This window comes from Balaenoptera borealis (genome assembly GCF_965194805.1).
Source record: "Balaenoptera borealis genome assembly, chromosome: 16".
Classification (NCBI taxonomy): domain Eukaryota; kingdom Metazoa; phylum Chordata; class Mammalia; order Artiodactyla; family Balaenopteridae; genus Balaenoptera; species Balaenoptera borealis.
In genome coordinates, this window is record NC_138872.1 from 74385222 (window position 1) to 74398852 (window position 13631).

Consider the following 13631-nt stretch of genomic DNA (forward strand, 5'->3'; position numbering starts at 1 on the left):
CAGATCTGAATCTGCGGTACGTATCCAGCCATTCACCCTTTTCTTGTCATCTGATGATCTTTCTCTGCTTCTTGGGAGCACTTCGGCATCACTAGTGGCACATCGTGTGGGTCCCGTGGTGTTATTTCAAGGTTCATGGTATTGCACAAACATGATGAAAACTACGAGAGAACTGTGAGAGATTGCCTTTTACTGCAATTTGCAATTGACTGGAGAGATGAACTGCTCACGTGGAGATAATGAGCCTCACGTGGCGTGGCGTTTCAAGCAGATACTTGCAACACTTGCGCTCAGCGCGGTAGCAACAGGAGATCCTAGGAAATTATTACCGAGGTACAGTCGGTACTATGGTTAATTTTGTGCAGTTATGATTTAATACTGCATCTTTACGTTTGTTTACATTTCTCTGGACTGGGAATGGTGCCGTGTGTGGTCCTTAAGTGTTTGTGTGAGTATGTTTTGATACATTTTAACTTTTTAAAAATTTATGTGTATTTGGGACTTCCCTGGCGGTCCAGTGGTTAAGACTCCGAGCTCCCAAGGTTCGATCCCTGGTCGGGGAAGATCCTGCATGCCGCGTGGCTGGCCAAAAAAAAAAAAATTTATGTGTATTTTATGGTAGTAAATGATAAAATAGACAAATCTACATATATTTTATGCATTTGGGATATACCTAAGTTTTTCTTAAATTTTCTGGATATTTCTATGCTGTGGGGTGCATCTGCTAGTTTTTTCAAATTGTCACATATCTCCAAAAAATTTTCCAGTGTGTGTGTGTGTGTGTGTGTGTGTATACAAATGTACACACACACACACACAGATATATATAAAAATCCACATATATGTGGGCCTGCATGGTTCCAGCCCTTGTTGTTCAAAGGTCAACTGTATCTTGAATTGAATGGAATTACCATTTTATTTAAAATAATGGAAATAATTGAATTTCTATTTCAATTCATGAAATAATTACTATAATAAAAATAAGATTTTTTTGAATGCTTATGTGCTGGGCCTGGTACCAGACCTGTTATTTCATGTGGCTTATTTCGTTGAATTCTTATAACTGTGTGCATGTGAAATCCCTATCTTATAGATTAGGAAATGGGTGTAGGGAGGGGTGAGTGGCTTGACCCAGGACACAAACCAGCCTAGTGGTAGAGCAAGAATTTGGACCTGATGTGTCTGACTTCCAGTGGTTAGGGCCCAGCCAGTGCTCAGTCATTCTGCTTTCTGAGTTTTAGGTTAATTTTGCAGTTCCGATTAAATCTGCCCTTCTACTCATCTTCTCCTGGGGAGATTAAAGTTACTGATTTTTTTTTTTTTTTAACAAAAAGGAAATTTTATACTTAATGTTGAGTTGTCTTGGCAACACAGACTGAGTTTTGGATCAAGTTTTATTTAAAACCTTGATTCACTTAAGATATTAGATTTCAATAACTTAAAAAATTATTCATCCCCCAAATACTGACATGAAATACATTCTTAGAATTGCAGTTAGGTAGTCATAAAAGAAGATGAAACCTGCCACTTTTAGATTGTTCTGATTTTAGCATGCATTATCTTGGTTTGATGTCTTGGGTATTTACTTGCCCTTGCTTATTTCCAAGTAGATTGTGTGTGTGTGCCTGTGTGTGTGTGTAAAATAAAGTCACTTCCTGGAAACTAAAGCACAAGCAAGCAGTGAAAGCTAACTTTATTTTCTCCAGATTTGTTGTTGTTGTTGTTCTTTAAGGTGAAGTGACTGGGATTTAATCATTTTAAGAAACCAGGATAAAGGTGATGAGAAGAAAAAGTCCTTAATGAATGTTTTTGTGTGTGTGCTAGGCCCTCTTCTAAAGCTTTTCCGTGCATTATCTCATTTAATTCTAAGAAACATTCTTTGGGGTAAGTGCCGCTTACAGTCAAGAAAACTACTTTTCAGAGATGGCTCATAAATGACTCAGAGGGAATATGAACACGTTTCCTCCCACCTCCAATCTCGGTGAGGAATCTGTATCCTTTAGAGAGAATGGGTTCTTCAAAAAGAAACTAGAGATGATGGATAGAAATATCTGAAGTAAAAGAGATACGTTTTTATTTGCCTTTTTAAGCAATTTCCAGGTCTTTCAAACTCTGTGTTAGATTGAGGGACTTTTCAAGCATGCTTTCTAATTTTTTTTTTTTTTTTTCATGCTTGCTTTCCTACAGTACATCGAGTCTAGAGCAGTGCTGCTTAACCCATCCTGGCCACTCTAATCACATGGGGAGCATTTAAAAAATACGGATGTCTCAGGCTCTCATCCCTAGAGATTGCGATTTAATTGGCTTGGGATACTGCCTGGACACTGGGATTTTTTAAAGTTCTTTGGGTTATTTCTCAATGTCTAACTAGGGTCAAGGACCAATGGTGTGTGGCAGTGGTTCCCCAAACTTGTCTGCATATTGGGATCACCTGGGGAGCTTCAAAAGCTCCTGATGCCTCTGCCCCTTCTCCAGAGGTGGTGATTTCATTGGTCTGTGCTGTGGCCTGGAATTTGGAACGTTGACAATTCCAAGGTGATTCTAGTTTGCATATAAGTTTGGGGGCCTCTGGTTTATGCAGTGGTTTTTTCACTTTGGCTGCACATTAGAATCACCTGAGGAACTTTTAAAGCTCCCCTTACTCTGGCTTGCATCCACTCCAGTTAAACAGAATCTTTGGCAGTGGACCTAGGCCGCCGTAGTTTACGATACTCTCCAGGTGATTCCAATATGAAGCCAAAGGTGAGAACTGCAGGCTGCTTTTTCTCTCCTCTGTTCTTTTGGACCGACTGCATTTAGTTTCTCAATTCAAAATACTTGAGGAATGAAGGCGGTAACGATTGGTATAGGAGAGGCTTTCCTTATGCAGCCATACTGAGTTCATTGTCTTAGACCAACATGAAAGAATGCAGAGCTAAGCAAATTATGGAAAGTAATACATTCTGTGTTCCAAATAATTAGCTAATAACAAAGTTAGTTTTGCCTGCTTGTATTGATGTAGTTTAATTAGTACTAAAACCAAGGATGAGATTGCTGATATAATAATTCTAGGGTTTTTTTTTTTTCTTCTGGTTTAATAATGTTAGGGTTGCCCCCCGCCCCCAGGCTCTTGTTTTGTATTATTTGGCTGGTATCAAAAGTAATTTTGCCCTCTAAAATCAAAGAACCATTAAGAAAAATTTTAAAAATTTTAATTAAGAAAAATAAAAGTGATGTCCTCTATCTGTGCCTTATTGAGCTTGTTCCTTTCCACCATGCTCTCCAGGAGTGCCAGGTGTCAGACAGGAACGCTTTGAGGAAGGAATGACAGTAAAGCACTGTGCATTATCCCTTGTGGGAGAACCCATCATGTACCCAGAAATCAACAGGTTTTTGAAGCTACTCCACGAGTGTAAAATCTCCAGTTTCCTGGTCACAAATGCACAGTTCCCTGCGGAAATCAGGTGAGTGGTCCAGCTTGTTAAGATACTGCTGCTTGACTCTGTGTTTGACTGAAAAGTAAAACTTACAGGCATTAATATATTCAGAAAGGATTTACTGATTACTAAGTACATACAAATGTTGGGTTTGAGGGGACAGAGCTTCTGCTTTTAAAAATCCATTCTATCGGGGAAGATAACATTAGTTTAAGAAATAGAGGCACAAATATATTGCTGGGGGAATTCAAAAGAGAAAGCAGTTTTTTTTTAGATGAAAGAAGCAGGGTAAAACTTCTCAGAAAAGGCTTCATTAAATTTGGATCTTAAAATATGGCTGGGATGGGTACTTGGGGAGATAGGAAACTGTAGATTTTTAATAAGAACTGTCCGAGAAAGATACAGAGTTGGGGTATTTGGGATACCATTATGTAAATATAGTTGATTAGGACCACAGAGTGTGCGAAAGAGACTGGCAGCTGGAACCCAAGTTGGAAAGGTTGGGACAAGATTGCAGAGGACTTCAAATGCTGTTCTTTAGAAAGATCTTGCTTTCTGCAGAGTAGTCTGCCAGCACGGTATAAAGTGGGTGAGCCAAGAAGCGGGAAACTGGATAGGAGATTATACGTTTGTTTAGGTATAAGAGTTAAAAGGATGAAAGTAAGACAGAATGAGGAGTCTTAAAAAAGGTATCACTGAGGCATGATAAGCTTGGCAAACTGTTTGTATGGCTCTGTGAGCCCTGCACAGAAGAGAACTTAACTGATGACTCGGAAAGTTCCAGCCATGTTGATTGCTAGGGCTGTGGGGCCCTGTAACAGTCAAGGGATCATGTGAGGAAGGAGCGGGTTTAGGAGGTAAGATGATGCGGTTGGTTTGGATGACTTAGAGGGAGGGCCCTCCAGGTAGAGATGACCATCTCCTGGGACCTGGAAATGACCTGGTTTTGCATTATACTTGAACTATACACATACTATAGTACCAAAAACATTAAATTTTACTTGGTTGTTATTTACTTGTGCCTTCTTCATTAGACTGTGAGTCCCTGGGCCAGTGACCCCTGCTTATTTATCTTTATGCCACTAGTATAATTCCTGGCACACTGTAGGTGCTTGGTTTAGAATTTAGCATCATAGGAAATCAAAGAGTTGATTAAAATTATTAGTTACCAGGCAGTAAAGTGAAAATCAGTAACATTGTCACAAAGATAGCTAAAATATTACTTTTTGAAGTTGTATAAAAAGGTAAAGTTAAAAGGGAAAGGTTTTAAAAAAGTCAGTGTGTACATTTTGCATAGGGTCGCCATTCCTTTTTTTAAAATTTTATGTTAAGATCTTTGACTTTTCAAATGGCTCATGAGGGCGGGGTTCAGATAGAGTGGTGTTGGGATACACACACACACACACACACACACACACACACACACACACACACACACACACACACACACGTATAGAAAAAAGGAGACTATCCCAAATTTAAGACATGCAGTCGTCCCTGGTATCTGAGGAGGACGGGTTCAGGACCCCCTGCAAATTTCAAACCCCACTGATGCTCAAGTTCCTTTTATAAAATGGTATAGTATTTACATATAACCCACGCATATCCTCTCATACACTTTAAATCATCTCTGAATTATTTATAATACCTGATACATTGTAAATGCTGTGTAAATAGCTGCTGGCACATGGCAGATTCAAGGTTTGCCTTGGGGAACTTTCTGGAATTTTTTTTTCCCTAGAATATTTTTGATTTGTAGTTGGTTGAATCCGTGGATGTGGAACCCTCAGATACAGAGGGCCTACTGTAATGCCTAAAAAGAAGTGAATCTTCCAAGAGTGGCATGTAAGATAATAACCAGAGAGGATGATTCATTGTTTGATAATACATGGTATTCCTTGTGAATGCCATCATGGATTGTGGAAAATGATAGAGAATTAAATAAGATATGTACTTGAAAGTGGTCCAAGAGAAAATGGAAAGAGAAATTTCCTAGGTGCAGATAATATTGTTTTATTTCTGTGAATTAGGAGGACTCTGAATACCAATTGTCTCTGGTGTCCTACAGAAAAACAAGGCTATAGATTTACTAATATAGCATGGAGATCATGGATTTTGGAAGTTACCCCTAATGTTGATGCACTTTGCTCATTCAAATCAGCTGTTAGATGAACCTCTTGCAACCATTTTATCTTTGAGCATACACTAGGAAGTAATAGTGTTCTCTGGGTGGTTGGCTGTGTACTAATTTTTTTTCTAATAAAAAATTTCTAAATTACTACAGTGCCTAACCCATACTCTTTTGGTATCTTTTGAAGATCTTGACTTTGTCAACTAGCCTTCCCTTGACCCACATGCAAGCATTACATTCAGGCTAGTGGCCTTTTCAGGATACTTAACTTTTCTTTAAAAGGATCTCAGTCTCCCCTCCAGCTCCAAAGCATATGGCTGTTTGCTGACAGTTCTCCAGAGCACTGAAGGGAGTTCACAGTGAGTGGTCCTTGAGGATTTGTTGAAGATAGAAGGAAACACCTTAGGCAAATGAGAAAACTTTTGCATTCTAGGTAGCTTTATGTTTTTGTTTGTCAACATAGAGGCTAATTAATAAAAGTGACAAGAATGTGTAAGACACTTAATGTTCATGATAGAACTGGTGGTGATTGCACCAAAAAAACCCCTTTCTCTTGAGAAAAAGCCTTCTTAGTTCCACAGTAACAAGTGCCTTTATAATGGTATTTTGGATAGGCATAAAACTGATATATGATACACTGTAGCATGTATCAGTTATCTTTTGCTGTAACCACTTGCCTTAAAACTGAGTCAGTCAAACTAGCAACGATTCATTTAGCATGTAATTCTGTGAATCGGCTGGGAGGTCTTTTCATCTTGGCTGGCTTTGCTGGTCTCAGTGTTGTTCATGTATCTAGTCAGTTGGCAGATACGCTGGGATGGCTGGTTTATGATGGCCTTGCCTGGGACAACTGGGGACTCTATTCATGTAGCCTCTTATCCTCCAGCAAGTCTGAAGTTGACCACATGGTGGCAGGGTTTCAATGAACAGCATGAAAGGATGAACAACACACAGGCATCGTTCAAGTCACATTTGCTCACTTCTCCTTGGCTAAAGCAAGTCACATGGCCAAGTTTGGAGTCAGTGAGGGGCACTCAAACCTACATCGCAAAGGGTCATGGGTACAAGGAGAGGGTGAGTTTATGGCCATGTTTGTACTCTACCGAATAGCACAGCAGGCTGTGCTTCGTACAAGGAGGATAACCTTGAACGTACCAGGACGCAGTCTTTTTCAGGAACTTAATTAATTATGTGAGAAAGCTTGGAGAGTTCTTGAGACCAGAAGTCTCAAACTGGCAATTGATAAGGAGTAGGTTTTATTTGTCCTGTAGCATGTTTAGAAACTTTTTTTTTTTCTTTTTTTAGCCAACATTTAAAATCCAGAAATTTTTCATAAAAGAGATTTCTGACTTTGGAAAAAAAGACAATCTGGCAAAAGTTGTCAAGAGCCAAGTATGAAGTGCTGTTTTTACAACACCAGAACACTTCACTCTTATCTGTTTTTTTACTCACAACACTTCTAACACCGGATGTGTGTTTTTTTCCCCACACCAAGCAGTCCTCTAATTCTCTGCAGGCACCAGCTAGGTGTCCTGCGGTTCAGTTCCATTCTGACACTATCTCCCTGGAGTTAGCACAGCCTCACAGGGTCAGGACTCAGTCCCAGGCTGCCACCTGTACTTCTCATGGACCGACGGTACATTGGGGTGTCGCACAACCCCTCCTTGGGTTTGATAATTTGCTAGAACAGTTCACAGAGCTTGGGGAAAACAATTCAGTTACTGTTACTAGTTTATTATAAAGACTACAACTCAGAAACAGCTGGATAGAAGGGCTGCATGGGACAAGATGTGGGGAAAAGGGCCCTGGGCTTCCCCACCCTCTCCAGACGCGTCACCCTCCCAGCACCCAACGTGCTCACCATCCCGGAAGCTCTCTGAAGCCGTCATTTGGGAGGGTTTTATGGAGGTTTCATTAGATAGGCAGGATTGATGAAATCATTGTGATTGGTCACTGGTGATTAGCTCAACCTCTAGCCCATCTCCCTTTCCTAAAGGTTGCAGGGGGAACTGAAAGTGCCAACCCTCTAATCACGTGGTCGGTTCTTCGGGCACCAGCCCCTCTCTGGAATGTGTCCATGGGCTCATCAGAAGTCACCTCAATATAAATTCTTGTGTGGTTGAAAGGGGCTTATTATAGGTAACAAAAGGCACTTCTCTCACCTCTGTCACTCGGGAAATACCAAGAGTTTTAGGAGCTCTGTGCCAGGAACTAGGGACAAAGACCGCACGTGTATTCCTTATTGTCTGACAATATCACAGCAAGGAATGGCTGTCTTTTCGCTGAAGCCTCTGCTTTTCAGTTTGCCACGCTCTCCACCACTTTGCTGTCTCCTCAGCCCTGAGGCTGAGTCTCATCTGCAACCTGTCAGAGGGATCGCACTGTAGATTCTCTTACAGCAGAGAAATTTCTGTTGCCATTTCTAACAGACATGAAACAATGAAAGGGAGACAGAGTGCCACGTACTAGAAAAATGGAAGCATCTTGCTTTGAGTAAGGAAAGAATATTCTTGAATATTTCACATGTAGTCTGTGTTTTGGTGTCCAAAGAACTTCTTTTTCCTTTGAGAGTGGCTTGCTTGGGCTTCCCTGGTGGCGCAGTGGTTAAGAATCTGCCTGCTGGGGCTTCCCTGGTGGCACAGTGGTTAAGAACCTGCCTGCCAATGCAGGGGACATGGGTTCGAGCCCTGGTCCGGGAAGATCCCACATGTCGCGGTGCAACTAAGCCCGTGCACCACAACTACTGAGCCTGCGCTCTAGAGCTCATGAGCCACAACTACTGAGCCCATGTGCCACAACTACTGAAACCCATGCTCCTAGAGCCCGTGCTCTGCAACGAAGAGTAGCCCCTGCGCGCCACAACTAGAGAAAAGCCCACGCTCAGCAGCGAAGACCCAATGCAGCCAAAAATAAAGAAATAAAATAAATAAATTAAAAAATGAACAAACAAACAAACAAAAAAAGAATCCTCCTGCCAATGCAGGAGACACGGGTTCGAGCCCTGGTCCAGGAAGATCCCACATGCCGCGGAGCAGCTAAGCCCATGTGCCACAACTACTGAGCCTGTGCTCTGGAGCCCGTGAGCCACAACTACTGAAGCCTGCGCACTGCAACGAAGAGTAACCCCCGCTCACCGCAACTAGAGAAAGCTCGCGCGTAGCAACAAAGACCCAATGCAGCCAAAAATAAATAAATAAACAAATTTTTAAAAATAAATAAATTTATTAAATAAGTAAACTGTCTTGGTTGACTCACATTATATCCTTGGTTCCTGCAAACATGTGAGCTTAGGACTCTTATTCTTGACTCTGTATGATCTATGCTTGCGTTCAGCCCTGCAGTCAGAAAGGCCCATCACACCTGGGTATCGCTGTCCCACTAGAGCACTCCCTGTCATTACTTCCTGTAAATTGTTCTGTGCTAAGATGTCAAAGACCTATGTGAGACATCTTGCTAAAAGTAGACCATGTTGTAAGGTAAGGAAGTTGTTGAGAAACACTGAACCTAGTTTGTGCTTACTTTGTGGACATTTGAATCCTATAACTGTGTCTCCCTCTTTATGAGCGTGAGAAGGTTTAGAGTCAAATGTTCAGCCCTTTGTCGACTGGCTAACTCTTAGCTTCATCTTTAGTTCACCTCTGCACGATTTTCTTGTTTTTTCTTTTTTCTTTTTTAGCAGAATCTTTTTATTATTTTTAAAAGATATAAAAACAACTACTCCCATCAGTAGCAATACAAGGTTTAACATTTTAACCAGATTTTCTCAGGCCTTTTTCTGATACCTTTAGTAGCTAATTATTTTGTCTACGCCTTCTTCTACACGATTTTCTTAACTATTTTATATTATTTTTAAGTTTACATTTAAAATCTTAAATTTTTTTCTTTTGTGGTAAGTACAGTTAATTCAAAGCTTTCTCCCTGCTAGCAGGCTTATCATAAGAAGACAGAGCTGTGTTCCATTTTTAACTATGACACGGTTAACATTTAACTTCCTACACCTCCTCCACCACCACAGAATTTGTCCCGGTGTACGTTTACTTTTGAGCACCTTCATTGAAACGATGTGTGAACTTCGTTTGTTCTCTTACTTCTTCCACTTGTATTTCTGTTATTTTGTTTGCTTTATGTTTTGTTTTCTCTAGTTTTTGCTAAGATATTCACTATATGTGTTAGAGAACCTCTATAAATTGGACATCTCTTCACATATTAGTAAATGTATCAAGAAATGCATGAATTTTAATAAAAATAAAGTTTTCTTGTATGTATCAGCTCAAAGTGGCTATAGGTAACAGTTATAATGAAATGAAGATTGATTATAAATACTACCTGATCCTTTCAATAGAAGTTTTTTTTTCTCCCAGCCTGTTTTGTTTGTATTAAGTTTAGAATATAGTCTTCTTTTGTGTCTGTGAATTGATGGGACACTTTTCAAAACTATGCTTTTCTGGATGGGCTAAAAAAAAAAGAAAAAGGCAGCACAGTGAAGTGATGAAGAGCTTGTGCTCTGTCTAGAAGAGACCTGGGTTTGAATCTTGACTGTATCTCTTGCTGTCTTTCTGACACTGGGAAGATAACTTCTCAGGGCCCAGTTTTCTCATCTGTAAAATGATTACAATAATAATGGCTACCTTATAGTGGCATTGTTAGTGTATGAGATAATACATGAAAAGCACCTTGGAAAGGTAGGCTAAGTAATATTGGTCAAGTATACTTTAAGGCAAGAACCATTACTTGAGATAAGATGGAACATTTCTTAATAATAAAATATTAAACCTACCAGGAACATTAAAACAATATATTAATTCAAAATTTTTCAACAATCAGTAACATAAACTCAAAATTGACAGAACTATAAGGAGAAATAGTAAGTTTTTAACACATTTCTCTCAAACTGATAAAACAGGCAAATCAAAATCAGGAATAGTAGTGAAGATTTGAACAACTAAATTAACAAATTTAGCGTGTATTACAGAAATAGAGTATTGAAGTGAGAAACTTTGGAATATAAATTCCTTTTAAGAGCACAGAACTTGCTCTCAGAAAAATTACCAAATGGCCATATGCTGGGCATTATAGCAAGTTACAAGAAAGTATTGCACTCATTTAGAGCATGATATCTGAACACAATGCAATTAAACTATAAATCAGTACAAAAAGATAACTAGAATATTCCAATATGCTTATAATTTAAGCAATGCATTTCTCATTTGCTTATGGGTCAAAGAAGAAATCACAATGGACATAGGAAATATTGTGATGAATTGTGATGGAAATAAAAAACAAAACTTGTTTGTTGGTTATCAGGAATAGCAGAGTACAGACCTTCAAAACCTACTCTTCTATAAAAACAGTGAGAATACCAGCAAAAATTGTCAGAATCAAATTCTTAACCAGGGGTATGCAACAATCTGAGGAAGGTTTTTTTGCCCCCAGTAAATAGTATTTTTATTCTCATGTCAAAAAAGTATTTCTAGGGAATTCCCTGGTGGTCCAATGGTGAGGACTCCATGCTTCCACTGCTGGGGGCCTGGGTTCAGTCCCTGGTCGGGGAAGCTAAAATCCTGCAAGCTGCATGGCGTGGCCAAAAAAAAAAAAAAAAGAGTGTTTCTATGATATGCATTAACAATACAAAAATATTTTGAATATTGCAGTGGTCTTTTTTTCTCCCAAGACTTCTTGCAACAGTACACTAGAATATTTGATTTTTGGATTCTGAGAAGCCAGTGGCTAAAGTAGAAACTGAAGGCTTTTGTTGAGGGGTATGTGTGGGTACGGGGATGGCCCTTTTTCTTTGGATCCAGGCTCTGTACAGTAAAGAGGAGGCAAAAAACAACTAAGTTAAATTAAAAAATGATTTGTCTTTTAAGGCTCAGGATTGAAACTTGGCTTAGAAATGGGTTAAAGTAGGCTGTGGTGAAAACCCACTGTTCCTCAGAAAATTAGCTGAATTGCAATATGAACAGTAAGCTTTGTGATGTGTTAACATGTCCTTATTCCATTCCAACTTCTCCAGCTCTGCAAACTAGTAGCCTACAGTCATGGTAAAAACCAGTAGCCTGGCAGCCAGGGGAAGGGACAAAACAGAGTTGGAACTCTTTCAAAGTCCCATTCCTGGAGAACTGTCATTATATGGTATGTGTGGCAGTTCCCTGGAAACTCTCGCTCACAGGGGTTGTGTTTGTTAGAAGTGACTCAGAGTTTGTCCAGCACAGAAAGCCTCTCTCTCCGGTGTTTTTCATAAACAATTATCTGCAATTGTTTAACTTCACAGCTACCTGAGGCAGCAGTAACCGTTGGGGCAAACAGGAAGCTAATCAAATACTTAAAAGGAAAAGCCAGGGAATGAGATGTTTGTAGGGGACTTTGAGAAGCTCCAGCATGTTCCTGGAAATCTAGAAGATCATGTACACGGGCAGGGCTGTGGGTATGCCAGGGAAGACTTGAAAAGGCCCTATATGGCCACCTCCACTTGGTATATTGATGTCTTGAGCAGGTAGACAGTGAAAGCTAAGGCACAGTTGTCAAATGCCTGCCTGGACATCGAAGGCGTGCCCTAATATACACACATAGAGCCCCTCAGCAAAGGCTAGGAGACTTACTGATTGAAGTCATTTAAGGATATCTCTGTCTAATCCTTACCTGACCAGTAAGCTAATCAAACAGAGATTTTAGTGGTTAAACACAACCAAGAATTCAGAATTTACCAAATTAGTTCAGTAACAACAAAAACAGCAAACAGAGAGAAAAGAAAAAAACAAAACAAAACCCCTGGGTTGGGAGATATCTGATTTAGAATTGCCAAATAATATTATTTAAAATGTTCAGCTTTCATAAAAAATATAAAAACATGAACTAGACACAGAAACAAGAGACTGTGGCGCATAACACAGGGAAGGAAACAACTAATAGAAACTGTCCCTTTTTTGGATAGATTTCACATATAAGTATTGGATATTTGGGTCACTTCGGTTATTTTTTTGTCCAATGGGAGCATCAAAGTTACTATTGAAGCCTCTAGATTTCTTACAAACATAAATCTCCCTCCCGTTTTTCCTTTCTGTAGAGATGAGGAGGTTTCATTCTAGGTAAGATCTTGATATGATTATTGATTATTCTGGGTAGAATGAGGCCTAATCTCTACAGAAAGGGAAGAAGGGAGAGGGATTTTTCTGTTCAATTGCAATGTTTTTCTATATATGATCATTCAAAACTCAGAGATTTAAAATTAGCAGGATGAAGGGTCATCACAAAAATCATATCAAGATTCATAGGGTATTTTCACTGGGGATTGGGCTCAGAGTTATATATCCCTTTTATTGTATAGTCCTTTTTAATTGTTCTCAACAGCAATGTGAGACTCTGAGACACAGGAATTATTATGATGGTTTTAAGGATATAACTAAAATGATCCTATCTCTGAATAGAATGGAGACAGACAGATGACTGTGCTTGGAGCCCCATCACCTGTCACGGGGAACAGAGACCAACAGCAGGACAGACATAAGATCCCTGAGGCTCAGAAAATTTCTCCAGTGGCCTTTTACTCCTTTTGAGCCCCTTAGGAATGAGCTCTACAGTTCCTTGGGGTTTTCCTCTTCTCCATTCTTCCTCTGGTCCCTGCCCAAAGAGCTATAAAATTCCTGATTATAGCACCTCAGGCGTTTAGTAATGTCAAAAATTCCTTATTGCTAGTGTCAATGTCCAGGGCTACTTTTTTTTTTTGCAAAATGGTGGTGGTTTGTAAGACAACTATGGCCTTTGGAATTTACTGTTCATACTCTTGAAGTAGTTACGGAGGCATAGTGAAAAGGTCAGGCCAGTTCCCATTTTGCATCAGGCAGCTTTATGACAAAGTCCTGTGAGTATCAGACGATGATAGCCAGCCGTATTCATTAAGACAATCCTTTTTATTTTTGTAAAACATAAAATCCAGTTAAAGTAGCTTGTCTGTTATTAAAGAGGCCCCCAGCAAAAGGGGTGGTGAGACAAAATGCTGCCATTCCAGTATGCTGTTGTTTTGCATTTCCAGTAATTGATGTCCTTTGCTCAGTAGTGACACATTATTGAACTTTTAAGGATTCCGT

The 13631-nt window shown here is 39.7% G+C and overlaps 1 protein-coding gene across 4 annotated transcripts in view; it reads left to right on the forward strand.

Annotated features, from left to right (window-relative positions):
- LOC309612626 (S-adenosyl-L-methionine-dependent tRNA 4-demethylwyosine synthase TYW1) overlaps positions 1-13631 on the forward strand; it is a 214294-nt gene that overhangs the window by 69834 nt on the left and 130829 nt on the right. For all 4 annotated transcript variants that reach the window (XM_082358575.1, XM_082358572.1, XM_082358574.1 and 1 more), the window contains exon 12: positions 3266-3443. In XM_082358575.1, coding sequence (XP_082214701.1) covers positions 3266-3443 — 178 coding nt within the window. The remainder of the gene's footprint in view (positions 1-3265; positions 3444-13631) is intronic.